Here is a 27,806-nt window from a genome sequence, read left to right on the forward strand (position 1 = left end):
AATTCAGCGAATACATGTGTCAGAAACTGATTTGTGTGTCCATTTAAATTTGGTAGCACACAACATGAAAACCAAAGGCTGAACAGTAAACATGCAGGATGTTAAAAGCCTCCAGATTTCTATTAAGTCCAGTGGTAGTGTGTGTGTGTGTGTGTGTGTGTGTGTGTGTGTGTGTGTGTGTGTGTGTGTGTGTGTGTGTGTGTGTGTGTGTGTGTGGTAGAACCAGATAGACAGTCTTTACTCAACTGTCTCAACTGAACTCCATGTCACCGCAAAATGATGATGAACAAAGAAGTCAGACAGCTACCAAGACAAAGAATAGGAGGCTGTTAGGACCAGTTTTGTCTCAACTTGACATCTTTGCTCTTATGGTGTGCAGTTACACATGAAGTCCCATGATTGAAGTTACTGTTTTTTTTAATGTCCCCTGACATCCCATGTGCTGAGTAAAGGCTCATGCTCACAATGATAACCTCTTCATGGCACCAGAAATTTCTTCAATTTCTGAATGCAAATGTGTGGTACGGGATGTGTTTGTGTCACACTTCAAGTGCCCATGGTTGCTCCGGTATTCTCTGCCGAAAAAGTCACAGAGAAAGTTGTTCTGGGATAGAAATTCATTTGAAACAATGTAGGGATTTGAATTAAAACAATTAACACTGTTCTGCATGAATATTAAGAATTCACTCTTAAACTGTCTGGGTGTAAAAAGAATATTAATTTATATAAAAATATATCATCTATATATCTCGTGTCGGACTCAAATGTAAACATAATGCAAAACTATCAGTCTTTTTTATAAATGGCTTGCTGACTTTGATCTCTGACTTTGATCTCGGTAATTCTGCTTGTCATCTCAGTGAGTCTAGTGCCTGAATGTTATAATTAAGTATAATAATAATAATAATAATAATTAAAGTTATAATTAAGTTGCAATTACATAACAATAACTAGTTAAAGTGATTTGAACGTTTTAGCCTCACTGACAAAAACAATTGCTACAGGCTTAAAGGACATAACACAAACAAGTTTAATGAAGTTTCATGAATGACAGCTGCTTCCTGCCTGAGAGACGACTAGTAAAAATAATATTTCTCAAACACAGGATGTGGTTGGCAGGACGACTTGTTGTCATTGGGGCACAGCTTCGCTCCAAGTCTCTTCTATCTGGGCTGTCGTGTCATTGTCGAGAATATCGAATTGTGTGGCCTTTGTTCATTGTGGGTGTAGCTTGTGCTGGGGGCGTGTGCACGAGGGGGGTGGGTACGTGTCAACGTCACCGCTTGGTTCTTACTGTCAAAGCCAAATTAAAACGAGTTCAAACTTTTGTGTCGGGAGTCATTACTGGGGACAAATGGCAGCGAAGAAACCAAGCTGATATAAACTCTTTTCTCCCAGGCTGTAATGCTTGTTGGGACACGGCATTGCTCGCGTTGCACAGGAGGCTTTTGGGGGCTTTTTTCTCTCTTTCCTGGGGTCGCACAGGGAGAGCCAGTGGGCTGGAACACTTTAGCCTACTTGCTAGCTAACGTCAAGTTGTAAGAAAGTGGAGAAGACGGTGGCTAAACGGGAGCTTTTCCGCCTACACAGACCTATGCGACGGATACAAGGTAACACGGCTCGTTTTCTTGTTTCCACCACATCAATACAACGCGGAACATGCAGTGGTTTCATAAGACAAATGAGGGTTGTTTTTTTGTTTTTTTTTAGCCGTACAAATGTTGGGACTGCGCCTCTCCTGACTCGGCTGTCTGTACTAGCAGCAACAATCTTAGCTGTCCTCACAGGTCGAGCCAACTACTTTGCTCCTGATATGTTTGCGAGTTGTTAGAAACAACCGCCTGCCTTGTGTTTTCGTGATAATGTGGCCACATATCCACGGTATCTGCGTGGCTCACCATTCCCAAACAACAATGCTTTATTATGTATCCACTGCAAAGGAGTGGGACTTACCAAGGAAAGGTAGCTAGTCACCAGTGTGCACAATAGTCCAGATCGGGGTAGGCAATTTGTAGGAAAACGGGAGCGTCTGTCACCCTGATAGTAATATGATAATAATAATGATCAGCAGTCATAATCAGTATTCATGTCGTGACTTTAAAGCTGCCTGCAGAGCCCTGTGGGATCAGGCTGACCAAAGATTTAGCCCTCTGAGCTGGTCTGCAATGCGTTTGTTTGGGGCCGGTTTACATTTCGGAATAAGGGGAATTGAACCGCTTTTATGTATGTTTGGTCGATATGTCCCGGGTCACGGTTTGCTGACAGCAGCAGGATTGTCCAGTGGAACAAGGTCAAACGTGGAGCTCCTCTCCTATATCAACCGCAGTGAGGAGGCTCCCATGGGGCCGTGTGAACCAGCTTGCCAGGTGAAGAATGCCTATGAATTATTCAGCCACATGCAGCATATGATCATCGTGGCCCAGGAATGTGGTTGGCTGCCGTGGACAATTATAAGCTCTCTGGACGGTGAGGCTCCTCCACTGCTCAGCTTTCTTTTTCAGCATGAATAAGACAGTGGAAGGCTCATCGGAGAGTGGGAACATTTCAGAGTTATCCACTGATGAGTAAGACTCATATGAAAAATCCGGAAAAGGAGCATGGAAGTTGCGAACAACAGTTTCCAGGCCTAGAAAAGTTTTTGAAAATAACACAGCCGTTAAACTGTTTTAAAAGTACATATTTTGCTCCACAATTATCTGCATATATGTAATTCTGTAAACAACTACTGAGAAAAATATTTTGGATAATATGAATTTACTTTGATACTTGCATGTTAAAACTATCTTTAATGTTAGGTTTTTGACTGATATTTTGTCTCTGATATTTAAAGGAATGTTAATTTTTACATAATTTTCATTGAAAAGATTTATGGACATCCTTTTCAAACAAAGATGTTTTCTCACATCCGTAGACAATGATGTGTGGCAGGACTTACAGTACCTACAGCACCACAGTATTTAATTTAAAATGGTATTTTGTGACACGATTATCCTCTAACAAATATTGCTTCCTCCTAACGGTTACTCCCCACCCTCAGACCAGCTCTGGATCCAGACGTAAATTTCCCATATAATTTCTTCATTGACATTTCAGCAGAGAAACATATGCCAAGAACCAAGCGCACCTAGCAAGCAGATGAAACATGACCTTAACATTTTGATTTGGCACAATATATAGAAGGAATATAGAGAAAAAGGCAAAGATAAAAGACTGTACACAATTGTCTTGAGTGAAGGAACTACTCATCCAATAAGGAATTGCAAATAATATTTATGAACCAGCATAGTTAAAACCAACTAGGCCAACTGACCATTTTGTTGTCATGAGCTGGCTTGTAAAAAATGTCTGTAAATGCATCATATTGAAGTATTTGTAATCATTTTTCTGCTACTAGGTTCCTGTCAAATGATGAGGGGACTTTGTGAAACTTAAAATGGCTGACAGACAGGTTCCACAGGGGCAGAGACCACTGTTTCAGAATCTGCTGACACGTGTGTCAGTTTTGGATAGTTTCAAAATTTTCGCAAATAATCCCTTCTGGAATCAGTATGGGTGGTTACTGTTGAGCTCTACTATGATTTGTGATTAATTTCAATCGATTTTGCAGCCCCAACACAGATTGGCATCAACCGTGTCCCCACCAGCATTTTAAAGGGTGCCAGTCACTGCCAACATTTTTGAACGTTTCTGAAAATTAATTAAACAATTTAATTATAAGTTCATAAATTTTTTTTATCAACATGTGAATTAGGGTCATTTTTGGAGAAAAAGCAGTGATTCTCGGGTGAAAATTGAATTATGTTTGTTTTTTCCCCCCTCACTCCCAAAAGTTGCTTCAATGATATACTTTAAAAAAAAACAATAATAAGCATCCCAGTGGAGCTGCAAAACCCCCTGGACAACCAAAGCATCCATTTGCCCTCCTCTGCAGGATGTAAGTGCTCCTAAAGGTAGTGTGGTGCAGCGGCATAGGCCCCCTGGAGAACAGAACATGACATCCTTCTGCATACTCCGCCTGCATAAAAACAGCACTCCTCTGGTTTCTGGAGCTTTTTCTTTACTTGTTTTTGGACTTGGAAAATATAGGACCTGTCTGCAAAGTCCGTAACAGCGCCCTCTACAGTATAATAGTGAAAACACAGATTGCTTTAAAACCAAAGTTTTGGAAGTGCTGTCCCACAAATGGCACTGGAAGATTTTGACATGGATATCTCTTTTTATTTTTAATAGAAAGTATGTTGATGAAAATTTTTTCTCATAGGCATTGAGAAGTAATAGAAAAGTTCTGGAAATGTATCAGTAAAAATGTGTATAAACTCGAGATGATGCTTTGAGCACGATAATTGTCTCTAGCAGCCTTAATATGTTCCTTGCAAGCCATATTTATTTTCCAATTGTCCCTGTACTTTGTTTCCTTGTAAACTATTTCAGAGAACAGTATGCATGCATGACACTGGACAGATTTGAATAAAAATAGCACTTAATGTAGGCTACATGCCTAAAGTGTCATGTGCTACCGAGAGGCTAAACGACTTACAGTAGGCCAGATTCCTGTGACAAAACATGTGTCGACACAATATTAGAAGCCTTTCCTTTGTGGCTGTTAAAACAACTTTTTACCTGGAGCAGTCCTAATAGCCATATCTCATGAAGTATGATGTAAGTGTATTTACAAAATGTACATAATTTCAGTAGTTGAATCGGAACTCATGGGCATCTATCAGGTCAGATCCACAGCGGTGTAGTTCAAGGTGTGTTGTAATGGCTGATGTTACGAAAGAATAAATGACAGTTCATTAGGAAAGGGTTACTGTGGCATCCAGGGTGCCCTGCAATCTTTTCTGTATTTATTAGTTAATACATGCTCTTATTTAGAAATATGGACAGTTTTGACATATAACCAGATGATGACTTTTGTGTGCAGAAATGAAAAAAAAATCTGAAAATAAGACTGCATGCATTCTGTTAGATATTTCAGGATTTCTAGACCCTTGCTTAAGTTTAACTCTGCACATTTTGCGGACAACTGTACATTTTCAGGACTACTGTGCTAAATCTTTTTATGTCTGTGTGGTGAAGTTAGCCAGGCAAGATTCAGGCTGCTTTTGAAGGTCAACATTCAGTAGTTTAGAAAAGGGTCGACTATCCAACATAAGCAAGTCTGGAAAACAGATTAGATTACCATTTGTTCATTTCTCATAAATGGGGATTGATACTGTATACTCCAGGATGACAAGGGTTGCAAAATTTTAGGAATATTCACTCAGAAACTTTCCATGGAACTTAACAGAAATAAACTGGATATTTTGGGGTAACTGTACTTGCCATCTCACATAGAGACTTAATAAAAACGTTTCTTTTTCTCAAAAGCAAATATTCTTTAGGGATGCACAGAATCTATGTTTATATATGGTGACCCATTACCAACTCCATTAGGGATCTGTTATCTGAGAAAATGTGGCTACATCAGATTTAACTAATATCATCAAAATGTACTTGACTTGATGCGGTCCGTAGGGTCAAAGACAGTAATGAAACCTCTAATTGCTAACAATCTGTGCATTTGATGGAACATCACATTAAAACAATATGTGTTAATTCCACTTTAGTCTTGTTAGTCCCATATATTCCATAAATCTCCAACCCTTAAGCAAAAAGTAAAAATTTTCCATGGAAAATGTACATACATTTTTGAGAAATTTCCAGATTAATTTGAAACCCTACATTTAATAAGGCTGAAAACTAATGTCCCTGCAATGGACTGGTGAGCTGTCCAGGGTGAACCCCGCCTCATGCCCAAAAGTAGACAGACACCATTCACACTCCCAGTCATGCCTACGGTCAATTTAGAGTGTTCTATTAGCCTAGTCCCCATTTGCATGTCTTTAGACTGTGGGAGGAAACCGGAGTACCAGAGAGAACCCACACAGGCACAGGGAGAACATGCAGACTCCACACAGAAAGATCCCATGCCCGAGCCAGAACCTTCTTGCTGTGAAGCGAGAGTGATAACCACTGCACCACCGTGCCGCCATTGCAATCAAACTCATACTGATAAATTAAATATGTACAGAAACTGATGACATGCCAATTATATCATGTATCTCAATTGTTTACTCCAGACTTTTGATGTGAGCAGATGGACTTTTAGTCTGTAGCCCTGATGAGAACAGATCTCTGCTGCTTGTGTGTAAACTGTTGATGACCCAGGAGTTTGTGTTTATTCTCATTTGTTCACAGTGTATTGGCCTCAAACCTGATTCCTCTGTCTGGCTCATCTAACAACACTGATAAGACTTGAAAAAAATTAACATCGAGGCCTAATAGTTATAATAAATGACAACAGAGGCTAAACCCTCTCTCCACAGCCTCCATCTAATGAGCTGAAGCCATTGCTTCATCCTGACAATCCTCTTTTCGTTCCTCATGGGGCTTATGTTTTCTTCCCAGGGATTTTTGGTGTGTCCTAAACAACTAATTGTAATGCGCTTGCCAAAAATTTGCGCAGTAATGATGACCTTTGTAATTCCAGATCAATGTGCTATGCTGCATACTGTTGTACCAAACCAAAAATTTTTGTTTGGCTGCAGAATTTTTCCTACTGTAGCCCTATGTTGCCCTCCTTGAACTGTATATACCCTCTTCCCTTTCTGTTAAGCAGCCTGGTTGGGTCCAGTCTCTTTCTTCTTTTCTTAATGGACTGGACTGGAAAGCATCTGTCCAGGATGACAGTGCATGTCTTCATGTCTGCTTCGGTGTGGGCAGTAAAACAATGTGTTTATTGGTAATAGATACTTCATTAATAGCATAATAAAAGGTGTTCAGTAGCATAGTGATGGTTCTTTTACATTATATAAATACAAAGGCAAACCGCCATAGGAGCACCAAACAAATATCATTTGATTGCTTGAAAAAACTAAAAGCCTCCTTGCTCTCTGGCTCATTAAAACTATGTTTTGGCTTTTTTTCTGAGGTCAGAAGTGGTTAAATTAAACCCTTTTTTGCTCTAGTCTTTATTTAACAGGCGTAGTCTTGGCTGTACTGGTCCCATCTCCATTTCTTGCCCCCTCCCTGTTGTTATTATTGGTAGCTAGTTGTTATTGTTTTTGTGCCCCTCATCCCTCTGTCTTTCTGTCTGTTCGTCTTTCTCCTTCCAGCCTGTTCACGTCCCTGTCTGTCTGTCATTGTCTCCCTCTCTTTCCTTCTCTGTATCTATCCTTTGCCATTATCTGTCTTTGTCTCTGCACCTGCCTTCCTGCTCTCTTTACCCCCAATCAGTCAAAGCATATGTCTGTTCCCATTGAGCCTGGATCTGCTCGATGTTTCTGCCTGTTTAATAGGAAGGTTTTCGCTGTCACTGTTGCAAGATATGCTTGCTCATGGAGAATTGTTGCGTGTAAATGAATTGAAGGAGCGCTGTGCTGGACCTGCTCTACTTGTTAAGTGCCGTGAGATAACTTTCGTTGTGATTTGGTGCTACACAAACAAAGTCGACTTGACTCCCCTCTACTCCTGTCTGCTACCTTGTCATGTTTAGGTGAGTGATGGAGATGAGAGAGTTGACCGTGGTAGCTGGCAGCTTTGTGGGTTTCCAGCTACTTTTCTCAGTGGCCAGCCCGCTGCTCTCTTCCGCCATCACACCAGATTATGGACGGCTGCCTCCCACCAAGCTCACAGAGTGGAACTCCAGGTGGGTTCACAGAAGCTTAAATTCATTCCCTTCTGTGTACTGATCATCTCTTGTATCCTTTTACCCAGTTACAGATTGTTTGAGCAGAGTTGCATCAAACTGGTTCTCCATAGAGAGGACCGGAGCATCAGAGCTGCCTTTTGTGTCTGCAGTGGGCTTATGGTAGCTGCCAGTGTTTATGCTGACTTCCAGCCTTGATAACTGTGGCGCTTTAGGGAGTGGAAAGCTATGTACAAAATGATTTTTAAACAAACAAGCGTTTTTCTTTTCTCAGATTCATCTATAACGGTAAATAGATGAATGGTTTGAATCCATCCATCCATCCATCTTCTTCTGCTTATTCCTGTTAAGGGTTGCAGGGGGGCTGGAGCCTATCCCATCAGGTACAGACGAGAGGGTTCACCCTGGACAGGTCGCCAGTCCATCGCAGGGCCAACATATAGACTGACAACCATTCACACTCACATTCATACCTACGGTCAATTTAAAGTATCCAATTAACCCGGAGAGAACCAACGCAGGCACGGGGAGAACATGCAAACTCCACACAGAAAGATCCCGTGCCCGAGCTGGGACTCAAACCCGGAACCTTCTTGCTGTGAGGCAACAGTGCTAACCACTGCACCACTGTGCCGCCATGACTAGAATCATTATTGTGTAATTAAACTGATTTGTAGAGGCATTTCCATTAAATAACTGGTCTGACCCTGAAGTTATACCAGACATAACTGCATCACATTCTGGCTGCGACGCCTATCACGTCCATCCTACATGCAGCCGCAATTTCCACAGGCACCGTTGATGCCGTGTCATGTTCTCCCCGCCCAGCTTTGTTGCCTTGCTGAAATTCTGCTTATTTGGTTTTTGTCTTTTGGTTTATGTCTTTGTATCACGTGCATGTAGAATATGTGGTTATATTGTGCCCTGTCAGGCTGGACCTGTTCTGTGCAGATTAATCCATCATCTGTCAAAAATAGACTTACCTCAAAGTGGCGAGCTGATCTGACACATGCCGCGGCACTTATTGTGGAAACCAAATCACTGATTAATATGGCCCTGATTAACTCTGGCAACCGTTCATAGCCAGAATATGGCAGCACACCCTGTGTAAATTAGGGGTGACATTTAGAATGAGTCCTTGATTCATTTCTCATTAATTATGTGGACAAACTGTAATGTGTTCTTTGCTATGATCTTTAATCACGTATTGTAAGTCCATAAAAAAATTGTGCGAAAATGTACTAAGGTGATCACATAAGGCCTTGATAACTGTTTAATTCCTCTCAAATGCAGTGTCCAACCAAAGCGGTCAGTTGTGCTGAATAAAAATTTATTTGATTGATGTCAAGAAATAATATTCCAGTCACTATGCATTTATGCAGCAGAGGTCTCCTATTACCCGCTTTGACCTACTGCAGTTCCCTGAACAATTTAGTGAACATTAAGACGCAGATAAAATTCACATTGTTGGGCCCAAACTCATTAAAGCATGCCATCACTGATTAATCAAAGCAAAAAGCTTGTATTATTTCTAAGCAGCACTTTATTTTCAAAACAGTACAATGCTTCCTAACTCCTGCAAAGTGCTGCAGTTCTCAACAGTGATGCTGAACTCACCTTCATAACTGTATGGAGCTGTTTTTCGCAGCAGTGACAGAGAGGTTTTTCAGGTTAATCCAGTTGCCCTGTGAATAAGATGCTTAAAGAAATTGCTGACTGTCAAATAGGTATGTGTGGGGCTATGGTGCTTCATGTACCTTACCAATCCATTACTATTCATTGTTCTAACATAACTAGCAGCCTATTTCTGACGTTTTCAGCTCCCTAATGCAGGCATAGAAGTGAGAAGGGTCTCTATCTTTTTGTCTGGCTTTGTTACAGGTGAGGTCTTAAGTTTAAAATACTCCTGCAGGGTTTAAAATAAGTATAATTTAGTAATTATGATAAATATGCTCATGCATACCATTGGATTCTCACTGTACTTGGTCTTTTAGGATGTAGGTGCTGAAGCTTTAGTGCAAAACTGTAATGTCATATTCATCAGGAATTAAAATTTTAGATGTTGGACATGATGGTACATTCGAGCACTTTGATGCTGTATCATGAAATTGTCTCGCAGCCTCCTGAGACAGTGAAGTATACACTTCAAACTGTCAAAGCAACCCAACAGAGCTGACCTCTGTTAAACAAGCACCAATGTTTTTGTTGAAGGTGGAAACTCATGTATCTCAAGCCAATCGTCATTTTATTCAAATACAGCTGTGATTTTAACACAAGCGGGAAGCTCAAATGGCAGTAATTTGCAATTGTGTAACATGCTTCATTGACTATTTGATTGCTGCCAATACGCACAGATGACATAAACCTGTCTGTCAAGCATTGAAAGTAGGCAGTAATACTGACCAATGAACAACCCAAAATAAGTCAAAGGGCAGGCACTAATGGTTCACCACAGGGCAGCCTACTGTTGCATAACCAGCCAGCTCTCAGTTTATGTAACAGTAACTTAAGTGCAAGGAGGGAGAAAGCCTTTCCAAAGAAAGAGCGGGGTCGCATGTCTAATGATGAACAAAAGCTGCATAAACTAGACATTTGGAAAGAGTGCCCCCCCCTTCTTTTTTCCATGTTACAGTACATGTCTTTTCAGTTTTATGTACTCTTTTTTTTTTATTGTGCATTTGTTCATTCTGCAGTGAAAACAGGAATGATGCTAACCTCTCTTGAGTTAATTTACCCCATGGCCATCACTTTCTTGGTCACTCTGATTTTAAGGGTAAGTTTTAATGGACTCCGCCACGCACACAATAGCCAGTCTTGAGCAGGGCTCATGCAAGCAGCTGCAGCCTGTGAATGTGGACTGTCATGCCCCAGAGATTGTCCAGTGACAGCAGAGGGACTGTGAGTCTGCCAGGGGGGCAATAAGGGCCACTGGAGCTCTGGAGTGGCCCATGATAATAACTTCAAATGTCATAGGTGACGCTATACCAGGCCTTGAAAAAAATACATTGATGTTTATGAACATCTACTATATAAAGGGAACAGATTGATTATGAATCTTGAGTATTTCTGACCTCTTAAATGGCCAGCTGATATTATCTATTAATAAGTCATTACCAGGCATTAGTCAGCTGAGTTTAGGTATTAATCAGCTGATATTAGGCAGTATGTGAATGCTTTTTTTTCAGTACAGGATGGTTTATTTTAGAGTCTCTCCTTTTCTCTCACGTCAAAACTATTTGCAGATTAATCGGTTATCTGAATTTTTTATTCTATAACATCTGTATCAGCCCCAAAAATCCCATGTCGGTCAAGATAACTCTGTCTGTCATCATGTTTACCAATTTGTTCTGATGTGTCTATGTGTTTCCTTCCCAGGTTGGTGTCAACTGTGCACGCCCTGATTGTGGGACTTTTCTGTTTGTACATCCTGTGGTTCGATGATGCAGTTAATACCAACCCTGTCTGGTAAGACGAACATATATAAAAGCAATACGAGGAATAAAGCCACAGAGTTTATGATATGCAAATAGATAAGAAGTGATGCTGTGAAATTATGTAAATGAACAAGCCAAAGCTTGTCAGACCAGCAGACATGACAAAGGAATGAAACAAATAATATGACAAAGGTAGGAGGTGGAGTCATGGGGCTGCTTGTCGTGAAGGATCGTCAGGTTTTGAGACGTGATGATTGTGTTGCCTTTATCTGAACAAATGGTTCTCAGTGGAGTCTCCAGGGACATGTAGATTCAGTAGATTAAACCTTCAATCATCATCATTATCCAGTCGCTCTACGACTGCATCACTGGCAAATGCTTATTTCTCTGCAAGTCTTCTTTCTTTCTCTCCTTTCTCCCTTACAATACTCCTTCCTCCTCTCCTTTCTCCCTTTCCCTCTCATTCCATTTTGCTTCCTCTCTGGCCCTCTAGCAGACACACTAGAATCCTATAAACAAGGGTCCTTTTCATAGCAAACAGCAGCAGCCTCATCTTCCCAAAGCCCACCCCAGCTCCTTTAGAGCTTCCTCCCTCTTGCTGTCCATAGCAGCAGCACCCCACATCTTTGGCTGTCAAATCAATGCAGCACACCTCCCTCGCTCTTATTGTCTCTCTGTCTGCCCCAGCCAGCATCACTGATGGAGCGAAAAGTGCAGAAAAGAGACAGAGGTGGGAGGGAGAGGAAACCAGAGGGGGCACCCGCCCTCCCTCTCCCAAATCCATCTGCTGTGTGTTCAGGTGCTTAGTATTTCAGCCCACCTCCCCAAGCCTTTGTCTCTACAGTTTCTGAGACAGGATTTAATGTTGTTTTATTTTTTGGTCACTATTCCATTTAGCTCGCGGGAAGAAAAAACACTTGGACCATTTCTTTGTGAAAATATATTGTGTCCAATTGAGGCTCTACAGTTTGGTGTTGGTTTATTTCTCCACTCCCTTCTGTCTTGTTGAATTTCTCATCTTATCCCATCACCAAGTACCACCATAACTGGCTGATCCCAGGAGTATTATAATGCCTTAAAGCTCATGCCCTTGCAACACTGGAATGGTGAAAGAAATCATTCTCCAGTCAATCTGATTGTATTACAGCATCATTAAGACCTGTCACACAGCAGCATTGTTCTCCCTGCTGCTACTGGCAATAGTGCTTGAGCTACCAAAGCCAGACTGTTAGAAACCTGCAGTGTTTTCGGCTCTGTCAGGATGTAGCTCACTCTGTTTGGCAGTTTGCCATTGGTTCTTATCTTAATCCATCCAGTTAACTAGCAGAACTGTGTCTGACCACCTCTGCCTCTGCTCCATTTCTTGATTGGCTTATCTGGACTTAATCATTAACATGTGCAGGGTCAAAGAGAAGAAGGGATCAAATTCAAGGGTCATTTTAAGTTGAGGTCATTATAGTTGACATTGACAATGAGCCTCACACAGAACATTTTTGTATTTGAATTGTGTAATACAGGGGTGGCACAGTGCCGCAGTGGTTAGCACTGTATCCTCACAGCAAGAAGGGTTCGAGCCCCGGCTTCACCACAGGATCTTTCTGTGTGAGTCTCCATGTTCTCCCTGTTCCTGTGTGGGTTCTCTCTGGTACTCCGGCTTCCTCCCACAGTCCAAAGACATCAAGAGGAGACTAGGCTAATCAATACCATGGGCGTGGCTGAATGTGAATGGTTGTCTGTCTCTATGTGTTGGCCCTGCAATGGATTGGCGACCTTTCCAGGGTGAACCCTGCCTCTCGCCAGAAGGCAGCTGGGATAAGCTCCACCCCCTGTGACCCTTAACAGGATAAGAGGGAGAAAATGGGTGGAATTATATAATACATATAGCACATACCAGATCCCAGACTGGATTTTTGGGCCAGATGCTGACATTTGCTCACAAAATTCATACCCTCTCATCTGAAATTATAGACATAAATGTGCTGAGCAGTAACATTACTTTACATATTTTAATAACAAAAGATTTGTCTATTATTGGACTTTGGGTGGTCATATCAGCCAGTTTTATTTTGATATAGGCACTTTCACACTGGCCACTGGGCTGCTAATTCGTCCATCTTTTTTGCCTGGCAATATTCCTCCTCAGAGGGTACACTTATCGCCGCCTCATTGCTATGTAAATCCAAGCTGTCAACGTGCCGGCACGGTGTGAGGTGGGCGGGGGTGTCCATGATGACGCAAACTCGTAAACATAAAGCTCACTGGTTCTCTTGCACCAAACACCTCAGAGAATGTCAACACCGATGCTACTGGCAGCCAGAGCGGCGAATTGTTGTTTTGAAACATACAGACTGTCATGGAGCTAAATATTCTTCCAACGCATCGTCACTTCAGCAAGATGAGCAACTGGGGAGCCCTGAGTTCAGGGAGCTGCAAACTAGCACTGCCGGGAGGACCGTGGATAACCACCTCACGGGATTGTGAAGGATGGCTTGTTATGAAAAGGTCGCGGTCGCCACGTCAACTTGGTTGATGTGGCTACCACCGGAAGAGGAAACAGGTCACCAGCAACTTGAAAAAACTTTAAGAAAAGTACCACCAGGTCTATGACCACAACAGCAGCAGCAGCAGAGGGAGGTTGGACTGGGACACTACAAGGTTTGCCAGACTGTCACGGGGCTGAATATTCTTCTGACGTATATGTGGTACGTCACTGTTCACACGCAAATTCTGCATCTAATGATTCCCCTAATGTAGTTATTGCAAACACATGCATTTAATGTAATCAGAATATTTAATATTTAAATATCGAAAAAGGTTTTTTTTGTTTTGTTTTTTTGCTGTTTTTTTACTTTTGCATACCTACAAATAGAGGTCTTGAGCTCAGGAAATTTTGTTGCATTATTCTTTTGTGAATCCAGAATGTTGAAAGTGCCAGCTATGTATATTTAGCTTAACACTAATAGTGAATTTGGACTGATATCAGCAAAACTGTCCAAAAACAAACGTTCAAGCACTTTTTCCAGAATAATTGACATCTTCTTCAGTCAGCCATGTGTGCCTTAATCCACAAGCACATTAATTGAGGTAAAAACAAACAACTGCCCTTTGTTGAAACGAAAACACTGAGCGTGACCAAATTGCACATTCAGTTGAACCTCGTTCACCCTCATGAATAGTTGGGGGGGGGGGGGGCTGGAGCCTATCCCAAAAGCCTAGCTTTTGGGCGAGAGGTGGGGTTCACCCTGGACAGCTCGCTAGTCCATTGCAGGGCCAACATACAGACAATCATTCACACTCACAGCCACACCTACGGTCAATTTAGAGAATCAATCAGCCTAGTCCCCATTTGATGTCTTTGGACTGTGGGAGGAAGCCAGAGTACCAGAGAGAACCCACGCAGGCACGGGGAGAACATGGAGACTCCACACAGGAAGATCCTGTGCCTGAACCAGGGCTCGAACCCAGAACCTTCTTGCTGTGAGGCAACAGTGCTAACCACTGCACCACTGTGCCACCGATGTGTATATGTATGTTTTTGTTTGTTTGTTTATTTAAAATCTGGAGAAGAAATCTGTTCATGTATGTAGTTCTTGTCAGAGTTCTTTCTATTACACTAGACCCTCTCTTTGCAGGCCAAATTCCAATCAGTTAAGCATACATTTTAATTGACTGATGTGATCATAAAGAAGCCTTTGGCCTGCAGATTTGACTCTCTATCTGTCACATTATCAGTGAGGTTGCGAAGTTCGTAGCTGCTTGTTCCACCAGGATCAAGGGCAGTGGTAAAGTCCTAAGTGATTAGTTAATAGGATGCAAACAGTGCTCTCTTGTGAAAACTAGATAGTTTGAGAATATAAATAGAAGTTGAACATGCTGCCCTGAAATTTCTCATTCACTTCTGTGCAGTTTCTTGCTCATGGCAAAAGTTCAAGTAATTTGTGATTTTAGGAAATTTGTGTTCTTGTCACACACACCTACAAATACTGTCAATCGATTACTGGTATTTGCAGAGTCTGAGCACTCCAAGTTAAAGGATTAAGTTCAAAACGTACAGAATAAATTGTACAGCAGTGAATCCAGGGTCAGCTGGTAGGTAAGGTGAACTGCTGTGTGTGTTTGTGTTTGTGTTACCTTAGGAGTGTATGTTCGTACAGTTTGTGCTGAAGCAGTTCTCTGCTGTATAAGCGGTCAGCTATACGATATGTATGCTTGACACCAGGATCGGATGTCTGTTCAAACGGGGACACCCTCATTGTCAGATGCTATTTGCAATGATACCAAGAGTCATCAGAGTTGCTGCTAGCAGACCTTTTGTGATTGTCAGTGATGCGGATATTCTCATACATTGATCAGAGAAATAACTGTCATGTTAGACTCACCACAAACACTATTGCACCACAATATGTTACAGAATTATCATTGGAGCTGTTTATCAACATCAAACAATCCACCTTGAATGACTTTTCTGTGTGATTCATAGTTTGCACAGGAAGTCGATTATCCATCAGATGAGCATGGTTTGGGTGTTTCATTATTGTTTTTTGTGTGGAACAGTAGTTGGTTTGCTCCTGCAGGCTTGTTAACCTTGAAGTGTTCAACCATTTTAAAAGTGCCTTTAATACTGTGTTCTTTGCTTTTATACAGGGGAGACCCTAGTCTTGTCAAATTAAATGTAGCCATAACTTGTGGCTACCTTCTTTATGGTGAGTAGTGTTCATTCTCTCAGCAATTTCTTTTTTCATTTGTGTCAAATAATCATGTTTATATTACTTCATCATATTTACTCATCCTGTTTCAAGTAATTATTATAACTTCTATTGATATTATTATCAAATTATATTTGTACTGTACTTGTCAAACATGAATTGCATCTCAAAGTGGTGTACAACAAAGAAAACAACACTAAAAACATATTTATAGAGAATATTGAAAAGACAATGAACCGGAAAGCTTATCAAATGAAGGAAAGTAAGATCAATTCAAAATAAAAAACATTATATGTAATGAAGTACAAAAAAAACTATAGTGCCTAAAAAGAAGTGCAACAAGGGTTAATAGCACTTAAGTTTAGTTGACTAAATTTCTGAGCATTTCTCATCTTAGTTAAAGAAATCTAAAACTTTTTTAGTCATTTTTGATTTTTTGAAAATTGACTTTAATGAGAGTCCTCTGGTTTTTATGCAGCTGGTTTGGATTTTCCTTTTATTTTTAGCCTCCGGACTAAAATGTGTGATTCCGCCAAATTTGGGTCATTACATTGTTTGTTAATTTTAATTTATTTTTAGTCGATGAAATCTGAAAAAGTACATGATGGAGGATTTTAGTCCTTCTTCATCAACAAAATTAACACAGTAGCTGTTTTTATAACCGCTGTTTTCTTCTTTTGCTGTGTATGGCAGAAACACCTAAAAAAATCTATTGTTAATTTACTCACCATTAACAATGTGTCTATTCCTGTATCCTTGGCTTTTTAAAAACTGAAGGTTATGGCCGCAGTTGTTCATAATTAAGTGTGCAGTGTACTGAATTTCATCCAAATTCTTGACCTTTCTTATTCTCTGACTGCCTGTGCAGGCCTTTGTATGTAATCTATCAACCTTTAACCAACCTCTCCCCTTGCTCTCTAGACCTGGTGCTGCTAGCCTGTAACTGGAGCACTATGGGAGACAGCTTCTTTGTTTGTCACCACTTGGCGGCGCTCTATGCATATGGATATGTGCTGGTGAGACTTCAAGAGCCACATTGAATAGACTGCACTTGTGATCTTAGACACTGATTTTATATTTTTAATGACTGCCATTTTTTCTTTGGTATTTGCAACAGCTTGTGTGTTTTGGTCATTACAGACACGCGGTGTGCTTCCCTACTTTGCCAACTTTCGTCTCATTTCAGAGTTATCAACACCGTTTGTGAACCAAAGGTGAGTCACCCCTTTCAGTGAGTAGAATCACTGTCCGTCTTGGCTGAATATCCAAGTGTTCACTTTGACAATTTTTAATCCATATAGGTGGTTCTTTGAGGCATTAAAATACCCCCGCTCACACCAGATGGTGGTATTAAATGGTGTTGCCATGGCAGTGGTCTTCTTCCTGGTGCGTATTGCTGTCATGCCATCTTATTGGGCCAGTGTTTTTGCCACCTTTGGCACTCCAGACTTTGAACGGCTGGATTTAGGTGCCCAAGTGGCCTGGATCACTTCCTGTGTGGCACTGGATATCTTGAACACTATCTGGATGTATAAGATCACCCGCGGCTGTTATAAAGTCTTGACAGGAACAAGGAGGCAAAAGGTTAAAGAAGGATCCGAGACGTTGTCTTCCTCAGACAAGAACAAGCTTGCAAACAACCACACGGACTAAAGAGATGTAGAGCAGAGGACATGTGCAGGGAGGGAGGCTGGACATCCAGGAACCTCACAGCCTCTCCTTTTGCTATCGCCTGTGTGTCCCTCCCACTCTCACACCCCCAATCTCAGCCCTGGATCTTCTTGAAGATCACTAATGGCTGTGAGTCCTCAGGTTTGGACCCTGATTGGAGTCAAGGGGACTGCTCTTTGACTCACTCAAGCACCAGCCTTCTTAGCCTCAGTGTTTTACACTGACAGATTAGCATCCATGCTAGGGGATGGCGTTTTGTTGCAGATAACAAAATAGAGCTTAGAAGCACACTTTAAACTCCATCTCCCCACTCACCTCTGTTGTCACTAGTAGCATTCCTCTCTCATCCCCATCCTGTCTCCCCTCACTCAGCCAAAGTCCAGTCCTCTGAAGTGCCTGTGAAAGACAGGAAAGCAATAATTGTGGAGGAATAAGAATCTAAGCCCCAGCAAAAGGCAACCCATTGCTCCTGAATGACAGCCCCTTTCATTCTCCGTCCACACTAGAGGAGAGGTGGCTCACCGTGTAAAGCCCTCTCACATCAGACCCATGCAGTGTTTGTGAATGTACAGGGCTCTTATCTTAAACTCATCAGACCTCACAAAAAGAAAACCACCATAATGCCTCTTCTACAGTATCACCTGCTGTGGCCTCCTTGTGACAAGCGGCGCCTGCCTATAACACCAGCCACGCCCCCTCTCCCAAACCTCTGTGTAATCTGGACTGTCATTTAAAAATATGCAGGAGAGAGAGAGACATGATGGGAGACTGATAATCCCAGCAGCTCCTTTTTTAGATCTTTTTTTGCCTTTTCAGTATTCATCTTATTGGCATCGCCATGCTGTTAATATTGGCTCCTCCCTAACAAACGTGTGCTCTGAGCTGTCTTTGTTTGCTTTATTTTGCACGGCCTCAAGCGCTCGCCCTCAAAGTAACAATTCATATTACACACATCAGTTGTCTGCCTCGCTGGATAGGGCTCTGTTTTGTTCTACCTCTCCCCCTGCCTTATGAGGACTTCGACGCCCTCATCATGAGCTACTCAATCATGTGGCGTCTCTCAAATGTGAAAAGTGAAGTTAGTTTTTAAAATGGTATCTTGAGTGATATCCTCCCTCTCTCTACTAACCCAGCAGTGAAACCGAGTGGCATCACTTTTCTACTTTCATCTACTGTCTTTGTTCCCGGTGACTCTACTGTTGGAGGAAGAGAGAGGTACACCCTATTTACGCTATCTGAAGCAACTCTTTGACACCAACGTGGTGCTTGTCCTTTGGCAGAATTTCAGCGATAACAGACGCCAGCAATATATTTTTTCGGAATTCATTTATTTGGCTGTGTAAATTTTTACCACAGACCAGGTTCAGTCTGCATGTGTTGCTTTCTGTATAAACTGTAAATCCTCATTATGGAGCATGGTGACATATTTCTGTGATGCCTTAGCGGATAGTAGATGATTAACATCTTGACACTAATCTCATGCAGAAAGGGTTTTGTCTTCCAAACTGATTTAGTCTCTCACTAAATGCATGTATTAGTAGTTTTGATTCCTTTCTCTTGCATGTCCTCGTACACTCAGACTGTATCTATGCGGGTTCTCACTGCGTATCATGACTTGTTCCCATATTCCTTGTCTGCCACATGGCATTACTTGGTTATAAACTCACTAGGACGCTGATATTATGACAGACAGAAATACAAGAGGGTGTTTCTGATTAGACGATCTTTAAACAGATAATATAGGCAGAGGTGGAGGCTCCAGTATTAAGTCGCACACAAGTGACTTGACACTTGAATTGGACTCCATTGTTACTGTTTCATCTGTAAAATAGTGGATGGTTTGTGTTGAGCATTTTGTATGCTAGCAGGGGGCTAACCAGAAGTAGTCTTCTCCGCTGGATAAATTGGTCTGAGCTTCGTACAACAACTTGTAGTGTCTCATTTCACCATCAGGATCTGATCCATTTGGGCCAGTAACATTTGGGAAGATAAATACAGAGAGACTTATCAGGTCACAATGAACGTAATGGTTGTGTGAACTCCTTCGGTGAGGTCTTGAATGTAAGGGTCATTCCTTTATATAAATAGATGATGCAGGATGACTTTAAGGAATTATCTGAGAAGATGAATGTTATTCCCTCCTGATATGCATTTCCTTGCGCATCTGTCTGGTGCATGTAGCTACAGAGATACTGCTGCTACAAAACCATGGTGGACAACAGCAGAAAACCCGTATCAATTGTCATAACTTACAGCTGCCTCGACTTAATGACTGCTATGCAACGTTCATCAAACTTTATCAGGCACCTGAGCATGCATCCACATAAGTCATTTACACTGTAATGTGAAAGTTAAATCTGAGATTAGCAAACATGTTTTACGTTTGCTAAGCAGAATCAGCAATATGTTATTTTGTTGTTTACTTGTTGGACGATAAAGTAGTACTTAACCCAAAGTGTGTTTTTTCCCTTGAAGTATTTCCTCCTTTATTACCTCTGTGTGACTACTGAATGCAGGAGGAGCCAGACACGTGAATTTAGCTGGACACTAATGGACACAGATGGCTCACAACAGCAAAGCTGTGGAAAAAAATGTCTGTTCACATCTGCCAGTCCACTTCGTCTTTGTCCAGCTGTACACTCGGTAATCCCCAAATTCTTTAATTTGTGCAAACATTTTTTTTTAACTCTTTTGGTGTTCAGTCTCTGTAGTAATGAGTGTGACTATAGATTTAAACCTTCCAGATAGAGCACTTGGATCATGGTAGCACTGACCGTGACCAGTTTGTGCATGCAACTGAACAAACAACCACACGAAGAACTAGATGAAGAAGATGTGGAAGATAAAGCACTTGAGTTTATAAACATTCTTTTTTTTAGCTGGTTTGCTGTTGTTAGCCATTAGTACCATTAGCTTCAAGCTAAATATTTGTGGTTGGCTCTTTCTGCCTTCTGTAGTCACAAATTTGTAATGTAGGAAGGAAAAAAATCATCATTAGTTCAAAACATCTATTTGTACTGATCCTTAAAAGGGAAAGTACACGTTTTGGGTGATGTATTGTTTAACCTGATTGGTATTCATTTACTGTTTTTACAAGGCGAATGCTTACCAATAGCTTTGCCATGATGACAATAATATATTCACATTCCTGTTTTAACACCTGCTGGCCAAAATTAAGCCAAGGGAAAAACCCATGTTGGGGAATTTGCATTGCGACAACACGTTTAGAAAGGATGGTAAAGTGAGATTAGGGGACGTGACGGTCTTGGAAGAAAAGACTTGTGAGGGTCTCTGGTGATGGAGATGGGAATCTGCAAAAGCTGCTCACGTATTTACTGTGGAACCTTAAAGCACACTCCTCCCTGTGGAACAATAGTCTCCTGTATTTCTGTCTGTCGCAGGCAAACACACACAACACACACACACGTATACACACACAGGTGAGGCTACTTGTGCCTTTACACACATGGATGTTACACAGTCCGACTTTGATTAGCATGACCTTTCTAATGAAATATCCAGTGACTTGATCGTCATTTATTTACTCCTCTGTATTACATATGTATACTCAGTGTGTATATTTTTATAATCTGCCTGCACAATGATTAATCCGGCCAAGTATTATAATAATCCAAAGCTGATCGGGGAGCCTGTCGTGTGATTTTTCTTGTTGTTCTCCTGAGGGGTATTTCCCCTTTGAATGTTGTCATTGGTTGTTTAGTGGCATTAAGATGAGCATTTTGAGGTGATGAGAATGGAAATCTATTTTTGACATAAATAACTGGTAGGCTGACATCTCATCTCTCTGGCCTCCTGAACTTAAAGCTGTGAATAGTTGTAGGGTAAAATATCTTTCAGTCCAGACTACAGAGACTTCCTGAGACCAGCTGACCACTGATGCTGATGCACTTCTTGGAGAGGCATCCTGATCTTTTGTCTCATGCACAAAATGAAAATACAAGGTATACTCCTGCATGTTTATGGACTGGACAAACAGCGGGTTTATACTTGTCAAGGTTTTCTATGGAATCTATGATGCCCTGATATTTGTGCTTTATCCCATATGTTGGAAGTTTTTTGAAAATGGACAGAATGAGTTAATTTCATAAGGCTGCTATTGTCAGGCCGCAATGTGTATTCTGTAATTTTGTATCAGGTTTAAACAACCACATTGCCTTTATTTCTTTGGGAGGCCAATATTCATCATAATATAATGAATAATATATTTTAAAACATCTTCCTCTGTGAGTTACAACCCGATGCACTAATGAAACTGCTTCATTTGACTTATTTGGGGGTACTTTATAAAAAAGCTGCATCTGAATTTGGTACTGAAACCATATCTACCCGCTGGTCTTCTCAAATGGTTTTACTAATGTCCCCATTTTTGTTCTTCCATCTATGATTTCATGCACTCAAATCTGATTCCAGGTGGACAATGAAATTAGACGGCTTTGGATGTCAAACTCAATATTTGTACAATGTTGAAGAATGATTCTGCTTATAATCAGAACAGTTGCAGACAAACTGATTATTCAGTGTTTTATCAGTTTGCTGATAAGTGTTTTTAATGAGTTGCCACTGTGGCTTACTTTCCTTCCTTTTTTGTGTCATGTTTTTTTTGTGTTTTAATGTAATGCAATTTCTTTATGATTTGTTTCTCTGAAGATTTTTATGTGAAACAGCCTACGCGACACACAGGCCTTCCGGGTTATGACTCTGATGTTATGGTTGTCATCTACAATGATCATACAATTGTAGAGAGGAAAGCTGAGATTTACTTGAAAGTGTTCTTCAATAAAGTTGAAGATAAGAAAATAGTGGCTGGTGTCTTTTTATGTTTTGAGGGATTCGCAACATTGTTTTTTTTTTAATTATTGTTTTGCCATTATCCAATATGCTGATTTTTCTTCTCCTTTTTTAAAAATAATCAACAGGGTTTTGCCATTGTTTTACATACTGAAAATCAACATAAAAAATTGTGACTTGGACAATATACATTTTTTCTTGATTTCACATGATTTTCTTGATTATTTATTTGAACAAGCCCACCAATCATATACTTACAAAAATGTTTCCTCATGACTCGTTTCAGGGCGGCATGGCTCAGAGCTAAAGTGTCGCTAGTTCAATCCTCACATCTCCAACGACCATGTTGAAGTATCCTTGAGCACTGAACTGAAACTGCAGCCCTACTTGCTCCTGAAGGGCAAGACTATGCTGGAGTCATTTTCCAGTTCTGAAAAGCTCTCTTAAGACACCTGGGTCTTGTGTGCGTGTGTATATTTGTGTGTATATATGTTTATATATGTATAAACGTGTGTGTGTGTGTGTGTGTGTGTGTATATATATATGTGTGTGTGTGTGTGTGTGTGTGTGTGTGTGTGTGTGTGTGTGTTTATATACACGTGTGTATATGTATATATAATATGTATACATGTATATATAATATGCATACATGTATATATAATATGTATATACACATATACACATATGTGTATGTATATATACATGTAAATATAAACATATATATATATATATATACACATATATATGTATGCATATACAGTGTATGTATGTGTGTGTGTAGAGTACCCATTTTGCTTCCATTCAAATTTTAGCTGGTTGTCGAGAAAATTAAACTGAGCTTCAAAAACAAATTTGTTTTTGCGGAGGTGAATGGACTGAATAGCTCTCAGAGGTATTTGGAAACATGGCATTTGGTCTGTCCATTCCTTCAGCCATACCTCCCATTCTGGTGAATGAAATTTCCCTGGGAATATCTTAGAGCTTGAGGATCAAAATATTTTGTTGATCTACCGTCATGTGTGTGTGTTTTCCATTCTGGTGGAATCTCACTAATGCCAGTGGATTTTTCATCACATTTTACACAAACTTCCCTTGCATATTGTTATTCATATTATAGAATTTTGTATGATAAGATACTATGTTTGGGTATGTCAGGCTTCAAAAGGATTTGCACCTTTTGAAAAGGTGATTTGTCTTAATATGAGTTTTAGTATGATGGGAGGCACTACCTTTCTGCTTATTCAGGTTTCTCATTTGTGTGTTTGAATGATATCAGCATGATGTTCTCTAAGTGCAGTGCAGTCCAACAGCAGCACTCAGCCATCAGCCGGTAATTTGAACTCTTCTTCACAGGCAACCAAAGACCAGCTACTGGTAGTTTCTCTTCCTGCTCTGTGTGAGGAAAGTGATGGAAATATTTATCATAAAAGGAGAGGTGAAGTACAGACTGAGTCTTGTTCAAAAAGATAGTCTAATGAGAGGATTGTCTGAATAGGGATGTGAAGGACCATGAAAACTAAAAGATGGGGGGGGGGGGCAGTCGGAGCCACTGTAAGTCTGTGATTGAAACCATCTCTACTGTGCGTGTGTGTTTGTGTGTGTGTGTGCGTGTGTGTGTGTGTGTGCTCGCACCAGTGGGTCAAGAAGCTTTTTCAGAGTCTGCCTGAGGAACTTTACCAAACATGGTCACATAACAGCCTCAATGAATATTTCCTCTGCTACTACAGCCCACATTCATGGCATAGACTCACACACAATATGAGGATTCTCACCTGACTGTGCAGAGAAACACAGTAAAAGACCAAAATATGCCATCAGCATGTGCTGTCGTTTCCCATTTTAACTCAGTCACTGTTACAGAAGAATAAGAAGCATGTGCATCACTTTGATTGTGCTTTCATATCTGTAAGAGAGCTGCAGCCTCTGAGTGTTTGCCTTCAGTTAGCTAACTTAATGAATTCCTGTCTATAAATGTCAAGTCTCCTTTTTTCCTCTCCAATATCTGTTAAAATAAATGGATCAGAGGGATTTGCATTTTTTTTTTTTTTTTTTGGAGGAATTTATTCTGAAGAACTTTCCCAGACTTTGGGGAAACAAAAACACATCACAAATCAACATTCCAGCCTTTGGAGGGGCTATAAATGAAACTGATTTTACAAGGTGTGTAAACCCTCAGAGCTGGTAGATTTTAAACCATATCATTGAAGAGCGTCACGGAACTGTCACCACCTTCCTCACCCAAAGATGTCACGATCCTACCCCAGCCAGGGAGGTGAAAAGCTGAGTTAAAGATATGTGAAAATAGTTAGAAGCAAAGTTTACCAAATCTTCACATCGTTCTAACTCTAGACTACATTTGTTTGTGTTAATACTCGTTATGCAGTTGAGATAAAGATGGCAAAGGAAGGCAAATTAGACCTTCAAAGTGTTTTTACTTGTCAGCACTGAGCAAAAATGAGATGTCAGTGTTCAGTGTAGTGAAGAAGTGACACTGGCATATATATTTAGGTGAAAGTGCTCAAAGAAGCCAAACTGTAGAGACACACTGTTGTGACATGATGCTGTTGGTGAAAGGCACTTTATTATTTTGAGAGTAGGACATGAGAGAATTTGAAGTGAGGTTAAAAGCAAAAGATATGGGTCAAATTGAGGTTTCATGTGTGTAAGAGGTGGAGGGAGACTGAAGTCGAGCGTCACACTGTTATGTTGAATAAAATCAGTTGGCGTGTCGGTCAATAGATGAACCTTCATTGTAATTATAAAGCTTTATCCAAATGCATCAAAGTTTGAAATCAAGTTTATATAAAAGTAGCTGAGGGGGTGAAAAACAAGACGACAAAAACAGAAAAAATATAAATTAAAGGATAATTGTGATGATGAGAGCACTTGAAGTGTCCACAAAAACTAAAAACATGAGTAGGTCAGTCAGCAGTTGGCTTATGTAAGAAGTGGAGGACACAAAAGTAGTTGAACTCCCAGTTCAAGAATAAAGCCAGTCAAAATATCCCATTGATACTAGTTATCATGAAAGCAGTTCAAGTGGCATTGAACCATAAAAATATAAGCAGCTCAGTTTCACAAGTGCAACTTATGTAAGACATAACAGATGACCTGAAAGGAGCTGAAGTGAATCATCAGTTTCGGGACAAAATGAATATGATCAAATGACACTTTGATGTGTAGTTGGCAGCAATTGCACTGAAACTGAATGTGGTGAAAGCATAGGATTCTTTGTTGAGAGTGAGATAATGTAGTAAATAAGTACGACTTAATTCAAATGTGTCAAAGTTTGAAATAATGTCTACCTAAAAGTAGTCAAAGGGGGAAAAGTATTCAATAAGTCTTCTCAAATATAGGTGTAATTTTGATGATAAAAGTGTGTAATTTGAGATCAGATCGTTCTGAGTTGACATTTAAAGTCTAATTGATTAGATCCAGGTTTGTTTGCAGTTTTGTGTCCGACTGTGGCGACAGGTTGGATTTACGACGCCATGAACTAAGCCTTCAGAACTCCTCTCAGCTGAGCAGGCTCTTGAGGCCTTCTACCATAAATAGCCAGGCGGAGTAGAGTGAGGAGAGGGGTCGGTGGGTGGAGGGAGGAACAGCTTACGTCGAAATGCCCTTCTGAGTTTCTGAAATTACTCTAATCTTCTTCTCTGTCTCCTCCCCTCGCTGCCTCTCCAAACACTTGAGTACTTGAAACTCTCTTTTGCTACTTGCCTTAAGTCACAAGTTGTTCCTCCATACAAACGTGTTCATGTTTACCAATTTAGGTTATTGGCCTTCTTTAACAGAGATGAATAACAAACAGCCAAAGCAAAAGAAAAATGGAGATGAAAATCTATTCATGTCTTCAATTAAAAAAAGGAAATTTCATGAATCTTGCAGACATATTTTGCAAATTATCAAATTAGTACCTCTCAATGAAAACTTGAAAAATTCAAGAGGGGTTTAAAGCTGTATTTTATTCAAAAGTGTATTTTGAATTTCAAGTACTCATAAATAGGTGTCTTGATCTCACAAAGATTTTTTTTGTCCTCATGCATCATTCATTGTGACCCAAGAGTTCAGAAACAGCTTGCCATGCATATTTAGCCTGAAGCTAATGGTGACTAACGGCTAATAACAGCAAAACTGTCAAAAATATGTACACTTGCAAATTCTCAAGTATATCACCTCTTATAATCCACACCTTCTTTATCCAGACAATTTTGGGCTGTTTAGTTTTCATTTAACTGATGTAGCTGGTGTTAGCCATCAGTCCCATCAGCTTCAAGCTGCGTATATGTGGCTGGCTGTTTCTGCATTCTGGAGGAACAAAGAATAGCAATCAAATACCTTTGTGGGCTCAAGACACGTACATTTATTTGTGAGTACTTGAGAGGCAAAAAAACACTTCTTTGGGTTGAAGTATTGCTTTAACCTGGACTTCTCACATCACGCGGGAGGATTTTTTAAAACTTGTTCCTGAAGGATCATTTCACTCTGAAATACTCCGTCTGACAAATGCCACGTTTCCGTCCCATTAGAAATGAAAAGTGTGGCTTCATTGCTATAAAAAAAATGCTCTGTGCATTGCTTATGGTCTTGCCATCTAAACTAAGCTCTTGAAAAATAGTCCACTAAAACACAAAAAGGCATTTAAAATAAGACTACTGTAAATATGACACACATTGATGTACAGTTGCCCCTTCCAGTTGATAAAAGTGTGGCACATTTACTATCTCACTCTCAAATGAAGCCTCTTTACTCATCGACTACCATCCTCATGACATTATAAAACAATAGATCCCAGAAATAGCCGATTAGCTTTGGTGTCTGTTGAACTTTGAGCCAACATAAACAGTAAATCCCACCACACAGTAAATATATAACTCTGGTATTTAGAGTGTGAGGGATTTCTCTTTCACAAGACATTACATCTGTATCCTTCTCCTAGTCGGTCCATCCCTTCTCCCACCATGCCCAAATAAAGTGTCCAAATTCCATGTGTGTGCTTCTTTTTCTCTTAGTGAAATGTTTATAAGACCCTCACTTGCTGTGTTTGTGTGTGTTTTCTTGTGCTAGCTACATGGTGAGGACCAGATTATGTTTTTAACCAACAGAGTGAGGACATTCTTGGAAAGTGAGGACATTTTAGCCAGTCCTCACATCTTCAGAGGGCCATTTGAAGGTCAAGACTTCATTTTAGGGTCAAGGTTAGAATTTGATCATGGTTAGGTTTAGGGTCAAGGCTAGGGTTATTCAGTCAGTGTGTGTGTGTGTGGGTGTGTGTGTGTGTGTGTGTGTGTGTGTGTGTGTTTTGGGGGTTAAAAATGAGTCAGCCTTTGTTTGATGCATCACTATATACTGTAAACTTTTACTGTACAGTAAAATGAATTCAATGTTCCCTAACAGATCACACTGTGAGTCATGTATCTCTAAACTGCACTGGGCTTCATGCAAGAACCACTTGTATGCACAGACTTGTTAACACAAACAATTCACATAAATTTG

General features: G+C 40.5%; 1 protein-coding gene across 1 annotated transcript; it reads left to right on the forward strand.

Moving 5' to 3' along the window:
- Nucleotides 1-1,264: 1,264 nt before the first annotated feature.
- On the forward strand, nucleotides 1,265-19,932 carry tlcd4b (TLC domain containing 4b). Its single transcript, XM_086185219.1, has 7 exons — nucleotides 1,265-1,610; nucleotides 7,538-7,690; nucleotides 11,066-11,155; nucleotides 15,769-15,827; nucleotides 16,752-16,846; nucleotides 16,971-17,044; nucleotides 17,132-19,932. Exons 2-7 carry the CDS (start codon nucleotides 7,545-7,547, stop codon nucleotides 17,481-17,483), a joined length of 816 nt encoding a protein of 271 aa, XP_086041345.1. The 5' UTR covers nucleotides 1,265-1,610; nucleotides 7,538-7,544; the 3' UTR covers nucleotides 17,484-19,932.
- Nucleotides 19,933-27,806: the final 7,874 nt, after the last annotated feature.

This window comes from Aulostomus chinensis, chromosome 18 (assembly GCF_037954235.1).
Source record: "Aulostomus chinensis isolate RoL2024-O1b breed Wild chromosome 18, RoL_Achi_v1.0, whole genome shotgun sequence".
NCBI lineage: Eukaryota > Metazoa > Chordata > Actinopteri > Syngnathiformes > Aulostomidae > Aulostomus > Aulostomus chinensis.